Source organism: Larus michahellis, chromosome 2 (genome assembly GCF_964199755.1).
Source record: "Larus michahellis chromosome 2, bLarMic1.1, whole genome shotgun sequence".
NCBI lineage: Eukaryota > Metazoa > Chordata > Aves > Charadriiformes > Laridae > Larus > Larus michahellis.
Window position 1 is genome coordinate 56265914 of NC_133897.1, and position 16023 is coordinate 56281936.

Sequence of the window (16023 nt, forward strand, 5' to 3'; positions counted from 1 at the left end):
CTTCTCTTCTCCAGGCTGGACAACCCCAACTCTCTCACCCTGTCTTGATAGGAAAGGTGCTGCAGCCCTCTGATCATCTTCATGGCCCTCCTCTGGACTCACTCCAACAGGTCCCTGTCCTTCTTATGTTGGGGGCCCCAGAGCTGGACACAGTACTCCAGGTGGGGTCTCAGCAGAGCAGAGTAGAGGGGCAGAACAACCTCCCTCAACCTGCTGGCCACGCTTCTTTTGATGCAGCCCAGGATGTGGTTGGCTTTCTGGGCTGTGAGCGCACATTGCTGGGTCATGTTGAGCTTCTCATCCATCAACACCCCCGAGTCCTTCTCCTCAGGCCTGCTCTCAAGCCATTCTCTGCCCAGCCTATATTTGTGCTTGGGCTTTCCCCGACCTTGCACTTGGCCTGGTTGAACTTCATGAGGTTTGCATGGGCCCACCTCTCAAGCCTGTCCAGGTCCCTCTGGATGGCAGCCCTTCCCTCCAGCGTGTCGACTGCACCACAAAGCTTGGTGTCATCAGCAAACTTGTAGAGAGTGCACTCAGTCTCACTGTCCATGTCACTGACAAAGATGTTAAACAGCACCGGTCCCAGTATTGACCCCTGAGGAGCACCACTCGTCACTGGTTTCCATTTAGACGTTGAGCTAGTGGCCCCAACTCTTTGAGTGCAGCCATCCAGCCAATTCCTTATTCACTGAGTGGTCCATCCGTTAAATCCATGTCTCTCCAGTTTAGAGACCAGGATGTTGTTGGACATGTGGGATGCATGGGACAGTGTAAAATGCTTTGCACAAGTCCAGGATGGACTTCATCAACTGGATTTATACTCTGTATCTATTTTAAAAACATTTCCTGTTGGGTTTTTTTTGGCTTTGGTTAACAAAGTGTAGGAATGTATCACTACCCTTCACTGTTTTGGGCAACCCTGTTTGTGGTCAGTTTTTGAAAAGAAAGGATTCAGAGGATGCTGTTGTACAGCATGCACCTCCTGTGCTTCTCTGCGGATAACCCATAGGCTGCTGGAGCTGTGCAGAAGGGGCTTGCATTTGTCCCCTGACCAGTGCTCCACAGTAATCTTATCCAAAAGCCAAATACAGAGTTGAGGCATATTTCAGCAGTGAACCAAGAAAGCAGCATCAGAACAGGAAAATTTTCATCGATAACAGATCACGGGTTCAGCTAGCTAAGGAGGACAAAAGGAAAAGATATTGTATCTATAAGTCTAAGTAAGCCTGTGGGTGTGTATTAAAGACTTAACTCAATTTGAAAAATGCTGCCCAAATTTGTTTCTACTGTGAGTAAAGTGTTTCTAAGCCTCAGATGAGCCATTATATTTATCCAGCATGACATCTGTTAAAATATTTTTGAATGAAGAGCCTGTATGGAGCATACATAATAAGATAGCTTTTGTGAGCATGTTTGTATTCCTGATAGATGAGAATGGCTCATTTGGAGCCATACCAATTTTACGCTGTTTAGGAGGTGTGCTAGATCCCAGATGAAAACCCACAAGAAAATGTAATTAGTGGAACAAAATTTAGTGCATATGCCCCACGGCTAGTTTTTACATTGCAGCAACTTTGCTGTTAATTTTTCTTCTTCTTTGTCGAAGTACTGAAAACAAGAGATTATCAAGTTAGGAACCTAATCACATCACAAAATCAAGTATTATTTTCCAGTGCTTCCATATCTTTTTTTTCTTTTTGTTAAAGAACATTTTTAAAGGGACCCAATTCTCTTTTCATTAAGAAAATAAAACAGCTAGGCTCATAAACTTTGACCTTGGATTGTAAACTGGCAGAACCCAGCTAATGGAAACACTCCCACTGAAATAAAATGGTCAAGTTTCTTGAGTAGAGATTTGTAGGATCTGGCTTCCAGTTCACCAAGTTTCAGGCCAAAGCAAATTTTACAGCCAAGTTATAAATATTTGAAAAACGGGGAGCATAATGGAAATGCTGACACAACCTTAACCATAGAGGCATAAGCAGCACAGTGTTATAATCTGGCAGTGCTGTTTTGATAGTGGTTATATGATAATGCAGTCCAGGCCTGGAGCACTTTTAGCTAAATGTATCATTATGAACCTAATTTACTTAGACCTTCATGTAGTCATTCACATTAAAAATTTCTAGTGCTCTGATGTATAGATCAAGACAGTTTCTTTCTCCCTGTTTTATACCAAACAGATATATGTTAAAGTACACAATAAATAGGTAGAGTATTAAATTGCTGAGGCGGTGTTTCTTGAGACTTTTCTTCAGACCACCATTTACTAAACGCTATCATAAGAGCTATATATCCTTCGTAGTGTTAATACGTAACCAGAACAAACAGAGGACATAGGAAAGGTGGAGAAAAGTTAGATATATAAGCAAGAAAAAGTGAGTTATTGATTTTATTGACTGGTCTGTTAACTTCTGACATTGCAATAAAGCCTTATTTATTTGTATACAGAAGACTCAATTACATAGATACATATCATTTTAACAACTGGCTTATTTACAGGAGAATTGCAGCTTCATAAATAATACAGACCTGCATTTCTCAAGCTGATGTTTATCCATTGTTACCATTTAGGGAGTTGTGGTGTCCACAAATGCTCTTCAGAGGAAATTCATTAGAATAATATTAAGTGAAAATAATGCTATAATAACAATGCACATGCGAGTACACTAACACATAAAAGTGGTGTGCTTCACAATGACTGATATAAATCCTGCTGCCTCCTGTTTTTTGTATACTACTGTCATGAATGTCAGTCGTACATATTATTGTAGAGAGATGTATTTTCCCTGGAAGATCTTTAAATACGTTTTTAACTGAGAGGACAGTAAGTATGGATATGAGGAGGTTTTGTTTTGTTTTAGTGTGGTTTTAATCTAGATTGAGTTTTGAACCCAGACATCCCTTGCTGAGTTAAATCTTAGCGCGTTGTTGTCTATTTAATCAACAGGTCCTACAGAATAACAAGGGGAGCGATCTGGGTGGTGGTTAATGGAATGACTGATTGTGACTAGAATCTCAGTTGGGACTATATAGTTGGTAGTGAGCAAATCATATTTCCTCCAGCAATCCTTCAGTAGCCAGCACGTGGAGTGGGTTAAGGAGAGGGAAGGTGAAGAGAGTAGGAGCTTTCTGTGCTCATATGAGGATCCAAGGCAGGCATGCAGTGGCTTTGTCTCAAAGCCAACGTCAAGTTATCCTGGAGACCTGAGTGCAGATTCCTTCAATGTGAAGGAAACGTAACTCTAGAGCCCAATTGTGCAGACGTTGCACCATGTCCAACATAGGTGTTTGCCCTGGGTAGCGTCAGATGATAAGAAGGCTGTGGCTGGAGGAAGCTGCATACTGGCAATACCTGCCGATACGACCACTCTAATTGACATGCTCCTTTGGTCCAAGACTTCTCTAAGCTCTGAGGGCCTAAAAACATTCTCCACGTGTAAGATGAAAGGAGCTAGTGAAGGTCTCGTGGGAATTCTGTGATGGTTGGGCATTGAGCCTAAATCTTGCTTTTGCTGGATTAGCTCCCGGTCTTTCTTTCCTTTATGTTAGCCATAAGGAGCGGCCAGTGGAAGTGTTGGCTATTTCAAACCAACCCTGACTGTCTTCTGCATATCCTCAAAGCCAGGGATGCTAAAAGAAGTTATTGAGAAGGCAACAGCGATCCACTTCTGGAAAGCACATCAGGTGTTCTGAGCCATTTGTTGGCTGCTGTGGGATCTGGCTTATAGGAAAGGTGGGCCCAAGGTCCTCTTTGCTCCAGGTCCACTGTGGCCAGACACAAGCTAGCTTCTGCCTAGAAGCAACATGGCTGTGTTAGTGATGCACGGCTTGTATTTACAGAGCACCACGTGAACACAGCTGTGTGGCTTCCACATCAGGGCTGGCTTATGTCAGCTCAGCTGAGAGTATGGACAAAGAAGTTCAGATGTGTTTGTCTGTGTGTACCTCTAGACATTGACTTATTTTTTGCAAATATAGGTAGATTCTTCTAACGGATTGTACAGGTCAAAATCAGATGACACAGCTCTTGCAGAAATATAGGATAGTTAAAAAATCTTTTCTTTAAAAGCATTTTTAGAAGGAATCAGTGATTACTTTTTGCCCAACTCCAAATTATGTTTAGTAGGCACGTACACATAGTCTGAGATCTGACATAATCCTCAAAATAAATAATATAACAAATGGAAGCTGATGCTGGTTTTGTGTTGTTGTGTAATGGAGTTAGAATAATGACAGGACAATAATATAATAGAATTCTGCAAAGCCCTCACTCTACTTGACTTTAAGTGGAAGTAAAATCTTAGAAATGAGAGGACAATAAAATAATGCTTTGTAAAAAGGATAAAAGAATAATGTTACCTAAGCCTATTAGTGACATAACACACTATGAATGCACTTAAATTAATAGCATCTTTTACCAGTATATATTTTTCAATTACTGTAATGCTGAAAACATAAACAGAGTAATAATATAAAAATGAAAGGGATGTAGGAAACTAATTTGTTTAAAAATATGTGTCTATATATAGAGAGGCGTACATATATATATGAACACAGGCATTCTCATGGAGTAGGAAGAGTTTGTATATTCCGTATAATTTAATCCTGTTAGGATGTATTGCAGTGCCCTTTCTCACTCTTTGAAGCAAGTTGCCTGCCACTTGGTATTTTGGCAAAGCTAGGTCACGTGGCTTCTTTTTGCTTTTTTTCCTTCCCGCACAGCATGTTGTTACAAAGAGGTCTTGCCATGACAAGGTATTACTAACCAGGAGATCTTTCATGCAATATGACTGTCCTGGGATATATGCCTATTACATGTAAAGCTTTTTTAACCTGTACTGTATTCTTAAACCCTTCCTAGAGAACTAATCCAACACATGTGAAATTCGGTGGGAGTTCGACTGACATAAAGGCAAGATCAACATATTACAGGAACAGCATCCAAATGTTTGTAAACCACTTGGTTCTTTATTTTCCTGCAGATCTATTTTAGGGTATTTTTAGTGTGTGAAAGAACATCTTAGTGTTTCAGTATCATTGTCTCGTAAATAGCTGCTTAAATTCAGGAGGCAGACAGGATGATAATGCGGACTACTAGGTTTTTAGATCTTTTTTGTATTTTTAGCTTTTGGTCTACAGAGGAGGAAGGGAATAGACGTGTGTGTGTGTGTGTGAACCAAAAGCCCTTGCTGTGTGTTTTAAACTTGGTTTAGTGATGGTCAAGCTTGACATAGCTTTCAAGACCTGGCCGGCAGACTGAATACTCTTTAAAAACAGATAAATATAAAGTGTTTGGGAACTCTTGGCAAAAGCTCCTTGTAAATAGTCACTACAAGTGATTTCAGGCAATAATAAAGAGACAGAAGTTAATTCAGTTCAGGATTTACAAGATTTGGAGGCATGCATGCATACCATGAGTTTCTGCAGCTCCCAGCCAAATACTTTCATTTGAAATAATGGCTCACCCTGCTGAGCCACATCATGAGAACTTGCAGCACATATCAAACAGCACAGGCTGCTTTTGAAGGGGGAGGGCTGTTGAATTTTTGTAGCTAGGAATTTCTGAAGGTACATGTGTAGCTAAATAGGTTTATAATGTAGACTTACCAGTTCTGTGATTTAGTCTGATCTAGGAGCGTGGTCTCCTGCATACAGAGTTGCTGCCACTGTTAAGGTTTCCTCCTGGATCTCAACTGGACTCCTACAGTACGCTGCTCTGTGGGACGGCTCTTTCAAGATTCTCAATAAAGTCTGAACAGCTGAACAACCTGTAATGAGACACTTGATGGAGCTGCCCCACAGGGCTGTGTAAAGACCACAGCAGAGAGTGTGAAATTGTTAAAGACACCACAGGGATGAAACCAGACAGTGAACTCAGTAGCAAGAGTGATAAAGCGCTGTTGCTTGACCATACGTGCTGGTCAGGATGCTTTGGTAGGAGTTTACATATATTGTGGGGTGCGTTTTGCTGAATGCTTGCTCTGCTGAAGATCTAAGTGTCAGGTGCTTTTACTGGGTTTAATTGAACGCTTCCTCCCTTAACTGCGTATTCCCCACTCACTGAACCAGATGATTTGAATTTCTAAACAGGCTTTCATAGGACTGGTAGGACACTAGGTTCATCCCCTCCCCTGGGAAGTTTTTTCTTCCCAGTCCCTGGAAGGTGTCAAAGCTGTGAGTTAAATTTCTGTCATCAGCCACCTACCTGTGCCCTATCCTTTGTAAATAAGTCTATCAACATAACTTGTAAAAAGCAAAAGATGTCAGTCATGCTCTCCTTTTTTTTCCATCCAGAAGCCTGAATTACTGCGCACCAGAGGCTGTCCACGTGTAGTACCTGGCTTTCAGTAGCCTGTAGTGCCAGCAGCCAAGCCCATAATACATAAATAGTGCAAGGTTCCACAGGGAAACAGCAATGTATATCATTATAAGATATCATCATAGTCTACCTTATTTTGGGGAGGGCACAGGAGTCAGATGGGGAGGGTGAGTTTCAGGAAGTTGGGCTTTTGGTGGAAAGCTTGCCTTCTGCCCTGTTAGGAATAAAAACACATGCGTAGATAAATGCTGTGAAAATCATACAGTAATCTTAGTTAGCTGTAAAGATGGCAAACTGTAGCAGTTGTTCCAAAATAGATGTTCTTTAATGTGCTCACTCTTTGGCATTTAGTAAGTTTCCAGGGGTGGAAAGAAAGGAAAGTTTAATTTAGAGAAGCCTCATGCCCTTCTTAGCTAGGGATCAGTTGCCCAACATGAAATAATAATGCATTCAACTGTCCATCTTCTGGTAAGTAACCTTTATCATCATTGCATTCACCAGCACTAACAGCAAACAGTGAGTAGGAAATGTTGTATGAATTCAGGGAAAACTGATAGGGTCTTTGTGACCTTAATGTGATTATATTTGTGCTAATGCATACAGTATAAAAGAAACTAGAACTCTCACTATGAAGGGTCCAATTCATTAAAAATGCATGTACCGTTAACAAGGGATTTTTATGCACCGTACTTAGGGGGTGAAGAAAAGTAGAATGAGTCTATTTTGAATAAAGAACATACTTTTGCAATTATATCCCTTCACCTTTTCTGTGGTAGCGACACTTCTTTTCTCACATGAAATATCTGAAGTGGAAGCATATTCATATAGGCACCAATAAGAAAAAAAATTCACCTGGGAAAAAGAGAAAGAAAAAAGGTAAGACAATGAAGGAGGAGCAAAAGTAAGGATGGGAAAGAAAAAAATTTAAGGCAGTTGGGAGAGCTGGTTTTTTGCGTTATCTGTGATTTTTGTGCCTTGGTACGGTAGGTTTTTTATTTCGTGGTAAATATTGCTGGTGGTTGCCCAGGAGAAGTTCTCTGTAACATGAATCACTTTAATAGCTTGATTTTCATTATAAACAGGCATGGAGTTTTAATGTTACCAATCCCAATCTAGAAAGATTCAGGTGTGTAAATACAAGCCAAGTTCTATGCATACGGGCAATGCGCACAGTGATTTCGGCTACCTTATATGTCTTGTGGGAGAAGATCCTTTAGGAGAAAATATCCCCAGGGACCAGGCAGAGGCGAGATTTTGTGCTCTGCTGGCAGAGTGATTTTGAGCTCCGCGGTGATATTGGTAGCTTTGCAGTAGCAACTGCGTGGCAGTTTCAGATAAGTATAAGACTGTGGGGTTTTACTTACTTAAGTACTGAATGATACAGTCAGTAAAGCAAATCTGCTCTATTCATTCCGCTGTCTAATTCCGTCCATTTTGTATGCAGGATTTTTAGCTTTTCTGTACAGGATATTGCATTGACATATGTGTCAATACAGTAGATCAATATGGCATTTCCTTATCACACTGCAAACATTTTCAAAGGTAAACTAGAAGGTTTTTGCACATAGGTAGGGGAAAATTAAGAGTGAGAGTTAAGTTATGTAAATTGAGACAGTCTGACATTGTGGAAGATAAGCACAATACTTGTGTAGTGTGCTAAAATGATTGAACAGTAAAATAGTTATATTGTCATTGTTAGGTTTCAGGGTTAACAGGGACTGGTGGTAATTCTGCATGCACCCAGATCTCTACTTGTTTGGCGTTCTTTGTGAGGCTGAAATCGCTGCCTAATAATAAAAGCTTAGAATCTGAAGCAGAGGTCATCAGGAAAAGGAGAATTAATAATCTGTGGAATAACCTGATACTTAGAGAAATTCTATGCAGTCCAGATGAGTGAATTGTATGCTGCATCTTGGTCATAGACTGGAAGAAGACAACTCTCTAACTGCTTGAATTAAATATGAGAAGTCCAAGCTTAAATTCATACCTTTCAGTGGGTGTGTCATTATTCTTACTTACTTTCTGAGCTTGATTTTCTTTGCTGAGGTAATAGGAGTATCTCCCCTGATAACCATAGGATAATACTGATGTTAAATGGATTCAGCATAAAATCTCAATTTTCTCTCCTGCAAGTATTGTAAAATTTAGATATGTTTGTGAAATTCCGTGTAGCAATCTGATTACTAAGGTTTTACGATGAGGTGATTTGGAAAGGCTTCCCAGCTACACGTCCAACCTCTGAGGCAGCAGGAAAATGAAAATAGTGAAATTAAGAGCCACAATACGGTGCTTCGTGGCACAATGAGGATTGTTTGAAGGAAATGTTATGTTTTTTCATTATTAGCTACATCTTTTTCTTTCAGCTATGAAATTTTGTTCAGCAAGATTGCTTCTGGTATAATTGCTGACAATTAAGGGTTCATTTAATGAAGAGCTGAGTTACTTTAATCAGAGATGATGGACTTTCACACGCCATACCCAATAATTTTAATATTATCAGTCGGTCTGTTTAATTTCTTTTAAAAAGTTATATTTTTTTCTCCTGATAATATGGCTTATGATCTAAATGCAGCTATATTACATGCTCAGACTGTGAGTTTATTAGTTTTAAAAATGTAAGACTGTTTTTTTCTCACAGGCAGTATTTTCAATTTAATGATTTCATTCTTAAAGCTGTATCTTTAATGTGAGTTGGCACAATGAGTAAGAAAAAAGTCTACTTTTGATTTCTTATTGTTACAGTTACTGAGAGATAAATACAAGTAATTTAATGTCACATTGTGGAACTATCTAAGGATTTTAATATGAACTCTTGCTTGAAATGCTGTATTCTTTTATTAATGTTGATTCATTTAAAATATTTGCTTAAATGGGTATCTCAGAAGGATTTATGTGTTCTTTTGATTACTGAAAAACTAGTATTATTAAATTTGATCCCGCTTGATTTTCAAAGCATTGAGTACTAAAGAGAGGAGGCCCAGCATCTCAGATACAAATGTGGGGCACATGGAATTTGTTCTTGAGAACCGTGAGGAAGTTATTTATGTCCAGATCATCTGCTGAGGCTAGTCCTCTGCTGCAGTTTGAGCATTGGCTTTTGGTGAGCTTCGGTGTGGAGAGGAGACACTGGTGTGCATCATGCCTTTGAGCAGGCACAAGCACACATCTGCAGATGAACCAGGAGGTCCAGGACAGAGCTGGATGTACATGTTTAATGTACTCCATCATATGTCCTGTAATGCTCTTTGGTATAGTCAAGTGTGCCAGTCAGCTGCAGGTTCTCCGCGAGCATCAGACATGATGTGAGACAAGGGCTGCTGGGACAGGCAGTGGGTCCTTGTGCAGGGTGCCTGGGGAGCACGGGCAGGCTCACTTTGCCAGAGCTGCTGGTAGCCCTGGAGCTGCCAAGGAGTCACAGAGCAGTTTTACCTATGCTTTCTTAAACCGTGTAACTACAGCTGAGGAGATCTAGGTACCTAAATGGTGCTGATTTGAGAATGCGGATCCGAGTCCCTCTGTCCATCAGTTGCTCATTTGTAAAGTGGGGGATTAGAACATTCCCTCCTTTGTGGGCCACTGGGACATAATGACATTTAGAACTGAATTACCTGTTGTGTTGCTGAAGATGTGTAAGAAACAAAAAGGAAGCAAACTGTGGAAAGCCTGTTTATAACTGGTGTGTTTACAGTTATAATTTTGTATGAGGCTCGGAGGCCTTGGGATGTGGAATTTTTTTTCCTTATGATGTTTCTCTTGTGGTTTTCTCATTTTAAAACCAGGTATTGTTCAACAAGGTTTTTTGTTTGGTTTTGGGGATTTTATTTTTTTTTTCCTTTTTGATAAGGGAAGAAGAGGGTTGCCTTTGCTTTACTTAGCTTTATTTTAAATAATATTTTATTTTAAGAGGGTTATTTTACAATGTTTACAGTGCACTTCAATTTTTTATTGTGTCATGCCCTTCCAGCCCCTTGGTGGGATGAGAGGTGAGTGTGTGTATTATATAATTTATAATTAATTTATGATGAATCACATATGATGAATACTGCTTATTAAATATTAAAGCCTTGTCTACAGTCATGGCTGTACCATGGCAGTAGCACTCCTATCTGTTCATAAGGTTCTACTGAGCAAACTCATGGACTTATCCTGGGATGGCAGCGTTCAGTTATAAGAGAAGTCTTAGCTCTCTGCCTAAACAAATGGTGTTAAGGAGAATTACTTTTCTTTCCAGAGTAGGTGCCCTGTTACTGCCTTCTCCCTGCCCCATGTGCACCAGCAATCAGAGGTGTAATGAAAGTACAATCTCTGCAAAGCATAGCTGAGAACAGAGAAGATGCTGCTGGTAGTTCCCCAGCTCCACGGGGACTGCTATGAGTCCTGATTCCTTGCTGCCATACCCCTTGCTGACAGAAAGCTGAGCAGCGCTGGAGGATAGCCTAACAGGAGGTAATGGCCTGGATCTGGACAAGTGGAAAATCTAGGCTAGATTTTGACAGGCCATTTTTATTAGTGAGGACTGGAATTTGGACAGGGGAATAATCTACCTGCAGAGGTCATTCCAGCATCTGGAACTAATGATCTCCCAAATAAAGGTGGTAAAACAGAGGGGGAAAACAGTGAAGGGGATTGTGCACTGCCATTTTAGGGCAATAGTCTTATTGAAGGTATTTTTCCAAATCAGTAGAAATGAGTCTGTGAATCGGAAATAGTAGCTGTGACACAGAGCTCTCCCGACTCCTCAGATCCTCTGAAATCAGAGGAATCCACCCGGTCAACATCATAAGGCAGAAAAGGAAAAGTAGCCTTCTACCAGTGTTTTGTGCTCTACTTCACCTTCCTGGGAGCGTTGACCTATGCGTCTCACTGAAGATAGTGTACAGCAAGGAACAAATGCTGTCACTGTGTGTGAGGCAACAGAACTTAACCCTGAAATCCTCGCTTTACTGTATTTACTGCCAGCCCAGCAGGCAGATTTTCCTGTGCCTTTAGAAAAAATCTTGGCTCTTGAGTGGCTGTTATAGCAGGTAGATTAGAAGGGGCATGAGAGAAAATGTGAGAATTTCGGTCTGAGAATATGGCATGCATAATTTCATATACAGTGCCATGGAAAACCATGTTCATGCATGTGAAAGTGTGTTCTGTTTTGCTGACATGCCTGCATCATATCGAAAGTGAGCTAGAAGCAGCAGGCAGAGCATTCGAGCACTAAAATAAAAACATACATCACCTGCGATGAGTGACCGTATGAAAGGAATGTAATCCTAAGTGGTTCCAATTAGTACAATGCAAAAGGAAAGGAGGGTAATTAATTTTGCCTTTATGGTCCTGTATAACCCACTTGTACTACATACAGCTTGTGAGATGAAATACTGCAAAATCCTTAGGGTACAGATAACAGAAAACAATGGTTCTTAGGATAGCTGCACCATGGAAAAAAATACTAATGCACAGGCGTATTTCTCCGAACTTCTTATTTATTCTCTGAGAGCTCAAGCTGTAGTAATTGCAATAAAATCTAATTCTAGTGAATATCTGACTTCAGTTTTATTTTTCTCCCAAAGCTTTCATAGGAAAATTTAATGGCATGACAGATTATTAGGAACTTGTTTTAATATTAATTAAATCACACACAAAGACAAAATTCTCAGCCCTTAAAATTACATAAACAAAATTGATTTATAAGATTTGATCTTAACGGGGAGTGATATATTCATTGGTGTTGAGCCTTTGATCTAATATCACTTTATACATACATCTGTGATGAGAAGATTAAAAAAAACCCACCCGTAACAATATGTGGAAATTACCAAAGGTAAAATTGTGTTTAGTGACATCACACTTTGTTTTGTATCGGAGGAACCCATACTGAAGAAAACCTATCTTTGGTTTTAGGGATGGCAGCAACATTAGGATTGTAATGAATTTGAAAGAAACAGTTTTCACTGAGTCTCGCGTATCTAGTTACATTTCTTTCTTTTCAAGTAACTCAGATGAGTAAATTGCACATAAAAAATTCAGTGACTGGGTCTCTTTTTGCATGTTATTAGGCAGTTGTTGGAGTCCTCACTGATTATATTGGGTCAGCTTATTCTCATTATTACATGACAGTGGTCATTAAAATGCCAAACATATTTTTATAGAACTCACTTCATTAAATGTCAGCAAGTCTGTATGTTTTTATTAGTTCCAAATCAGATTTTTCAATAGACCATTTGTAAGTATTCCCAAATCAATGTCAATTTCTGACTTTTTGAGACCACACAAAAATACTACAAATTAATCAGATTTTCAGATTTCTGCATAATAACTCTGCACATTTATTGTTTAATCCTATTCTAAAATGCTGTTATGATTGACACCTTGCTGTAGAGATAGAAGTCAATTGAATAATATGTAGCAGTCAATTTTATTTGTACCTTAATGTGCTGAAGTATTTTTTTTTCCACATTTCCATTATTTATAAGTCTGTCCCCTTGGAGAATATACAGAAGAATTTGTTTTAAATGAGCTGATAATACCCTCTTTAAAATTTATAAGTATGACAGAATCGTACTTTTTTTCCTTACTGCGCCGGGGTGTGCCAATAAACCGGTTCTGAATTATCTTGCACTTGCTATTCATAGGACAAACATTGGAAAAGAGCATCTCGTTAAGGTTTACTTAGAACAGAATTTCAACCACTCATCAGAAAAAAACAACAGAACAGGAGCTATCGTAACAACCAGGAAACGTGACGCCGTTGCCAGGGTTTTCTTTTTAAGATACCACAGTACTCTTGCAGCTACTTTTGATATTTGCTGTCATTCTTTCAGCTTCAAAGATAAATGTGGGCCTGATCATGCCATCAGCGCTGAAAAACTTTGTGAATCAACATGAGTCCTTCACCCAGAGGAAATGGAGGATTGGGATGGGGTTTTGAAAACATCTTGGTACTTTCTTACAACTGATAAGACATTTTTCTTTCTCTTCTTCCTTTTCAAATTGGTATTGCGACTTCAGCGAAATTCAGTAGGGCTGGACTGTGTTCTGTACTTAGCAAGTCATTAGTGCCCAGCTTATAGTTCGATTGTTGGATATTGATCATCTCAATAAATGCTGGAAATCCTTGGTTTCACAGAATTTTGCTTGCCCCCCACATGCAATTTAGAAAACAAGGTGTCATTTGGAAGCATACCTGTTTCCAGTTTTCATAGTGCCTTTTTATTGCACACAGTACAGCCTTTGCTGCCTCAGTAACTGACAAAAGAAAATACTTTATTAAGATGCAAAGTACATGTGACTTGATTGTTTTTCAGATAATTTTTGCTTTCAGAAATTAGAATGGCTGATGCTCACCTAAGCGTAAAAAATGCAGTTCCCACACACGCAAAGTGCTCATGTACTGTATGTAAATTGATGTATAATGCAACCCACATTAGCTGGGTTGATGATAGCTTCAGTTTCACTGCTGTCAGATTTCTGTAGCTCTTTGAATGAGCTGGCTGGTCTGAATGAATGTTAGCATAATTTATGCAGCTGATAAGTGATTTGAGTGCTTGAGTTATTGATAAAGCACTTTAACATATCATTTTCAGCTTGATGTTATGTGACATCAGAGTAGAAGGTAATGTGGCGGTCCCCAGGCTTGATAGTAAAGTCAATCTGCTCTTTGGATTTCAGAGGCCAGAGGAAACACAGTGCTGCCTGACGCAAGCCCACCAGACCAGCACCAACCCAGTCAGTCGCATCCTGCATTCCCTGTTGGGCCTCAGGTCAGTATCTTTCCTTTCAACTAATCGAGACGTGCAATTTGATGAAAAGTAAATAACTGCAATTGATCATCTTTGATCTGTGTAATGTAGAAAATGTGATTCTTTTGACTGCATTTAGTGTTACAAAAGGGGAGCATGTATATATGATGCGTATGTTTTAAAGGTTATTTGTTTGGAAGGGATTACCTTTTTGTATGTTTTTCTAAAATAAAATCTAAACAGTTTTGCATATTTAGGAGGTTAAATTATTTGAATTTCTTATATAAATTATTTTTTAAATACATGTCATAATTTAATATTAAAAAGCTTGTGCAATTTTAATGCAACCTTACTGGCTCTGACAGTTCTGCCTGTCACACGCAGCTCCTGCATTAGTAAAGGCATTTCATTATCTTTTATGCCAGGTATTTATTTTCTTTAGAGCAAAACGTAGGCATAATAATATGGCACTGTATAACATTTTAAAAGATTTCCCATATCACTTCACAATTTTATCCAAGTCCAGCAATACTCTTAGAAGACATTCAGTGTTCTTCCACTTCCCAGGACAGTCTTGGTCCACATAGCTTCTGGTAATTCTTACTGTAGTGTTTTTTGCTTTCACCAATCAGTATACAACTGTGAAAATTTGGAAAAGGTTGGCATTTAGATACTTGTAGGCTGACTTGAGTTAGGCCTTCTTGTGTTTATAAATTATCTTTGATGCATGTGTAATGAATTTTCCAGTCTAGATTCAACTGGGATTGCTACCATGCTACGTGACTGTAAGGCTTACAGCTTCAGCCTGTCAAGTTTGTCAAAAGTTTCTGTGTTGGTGAAAACGTATGCTTTAAGAGACTGGAAGCAGTGCATATCTATAATGGAAGACGAAAGGAGTTTTAAGTGTGTAATACTGAGCTATGCACAGTAAAATAGGCTCGCTGCCTGTGTTTTGTTACAGCCATTACTGACAGCCCAACAGTTAGCCTCAGCAGTAGCGGGGGTGATGCCAGGAGGCACTCCAGCCCTGAATCAGCCGATCCTTATTCCTTTCAACATGGCTGGGCAGCTGGGGGGCCAACAAGGACTCGTCCTAACTCTACCTACAGCGAATCTCACCAACATCCAAGGACTGGTAGCAGCAGCTGCAGCAGGAGGCATCATGACTTTGCCATTGCAAAATCTACAAGGTGAGTCATGTTTAGCGTTTTTCTAATACGTTCTTTTGCCTGTTTGTTTCACTTTTATCTCTCTCTTTTAAACCAAGTGGTCTCTTTTTCCAGTGAAATGTTGATGTGTATTGAAAGTTAATACTTGGATTGGTTTTGAATACTTGAGAGATACTTAAGGGATATTTGCATTTTTATAAAAACAGATTGGAGGTTGGGTCTTAGATTCTGTGGGTCAGTAATGTAAAGTACTTGAATGAGTCATTAGGCTTTTCTGTCATCAGTGATCAATGTTCCCGACTAACCCTTCACTTCAAAATTTCAAATGGCAGCATGAAGACAAGTATTCTGTTTCACCACTGCTGATTAGGGTAGCCGAACAAATAGGGGCAACTAAAACCACAGTATTGCATGAAAATCACTTAAAAAAACCCTCTTACTATAAATCAGAGTTTTCTCAGCTGCTGTCAGTGTCCCAGATATGTGTTCTTGTTCTTGCTGTGCGAGGTCTGCTTTATCAATAAAGTTTGCCATCCTCAGCCATCCTCATCCAAGCTGTTGAGGGAGTTACATGACTCCAAAGTCACAAGCAAAAAGTTCACCTCTGTGTGCATCCTCCCCATTGTCTGAGTAGTACCACAACTGCAACATCTACCCTAAGATATCTGCTGCGTTCTCCCTGTCGTCTAAAATCAGACTGAAAAGTAGTTCTATAAGACCCCCTTCTTCCTTAGTATTCTCTGATGTTCAATCAATGTGTCTAAGGCTGTTAGAAACAGTGCTCAATCTAAACACTTAA

General features: G+C 39.6%; 1 protein-coding gene across 2 annotated transcripts in view; it reads left to right on the forward strand.

The window, feature by feature from the left end:
- POU6F2 (POU class 6 homeobox 2) overlaps positions 1 to 16023 on the forward strand; it is a 315292-nt gene that overhangs the window by 119941 nt on the left and 179328 nt on the right. For both annotated transcript variants that reach the window (XM_074573496.1, XM_074573495.1), the window contains 2 exons: positions 13985 to 14076; positions 15017 to 15245. In XM_074573496.1, coding sequence (XP_074429597.1) covers positions 13985 to 14076; positions 15017 to 15245 — 321 coding nt within the window. The remainder of the gene's footprint in view (positions 1 to 13984; positions 14077 to 15016; positions 15246 to 16023) is intronic.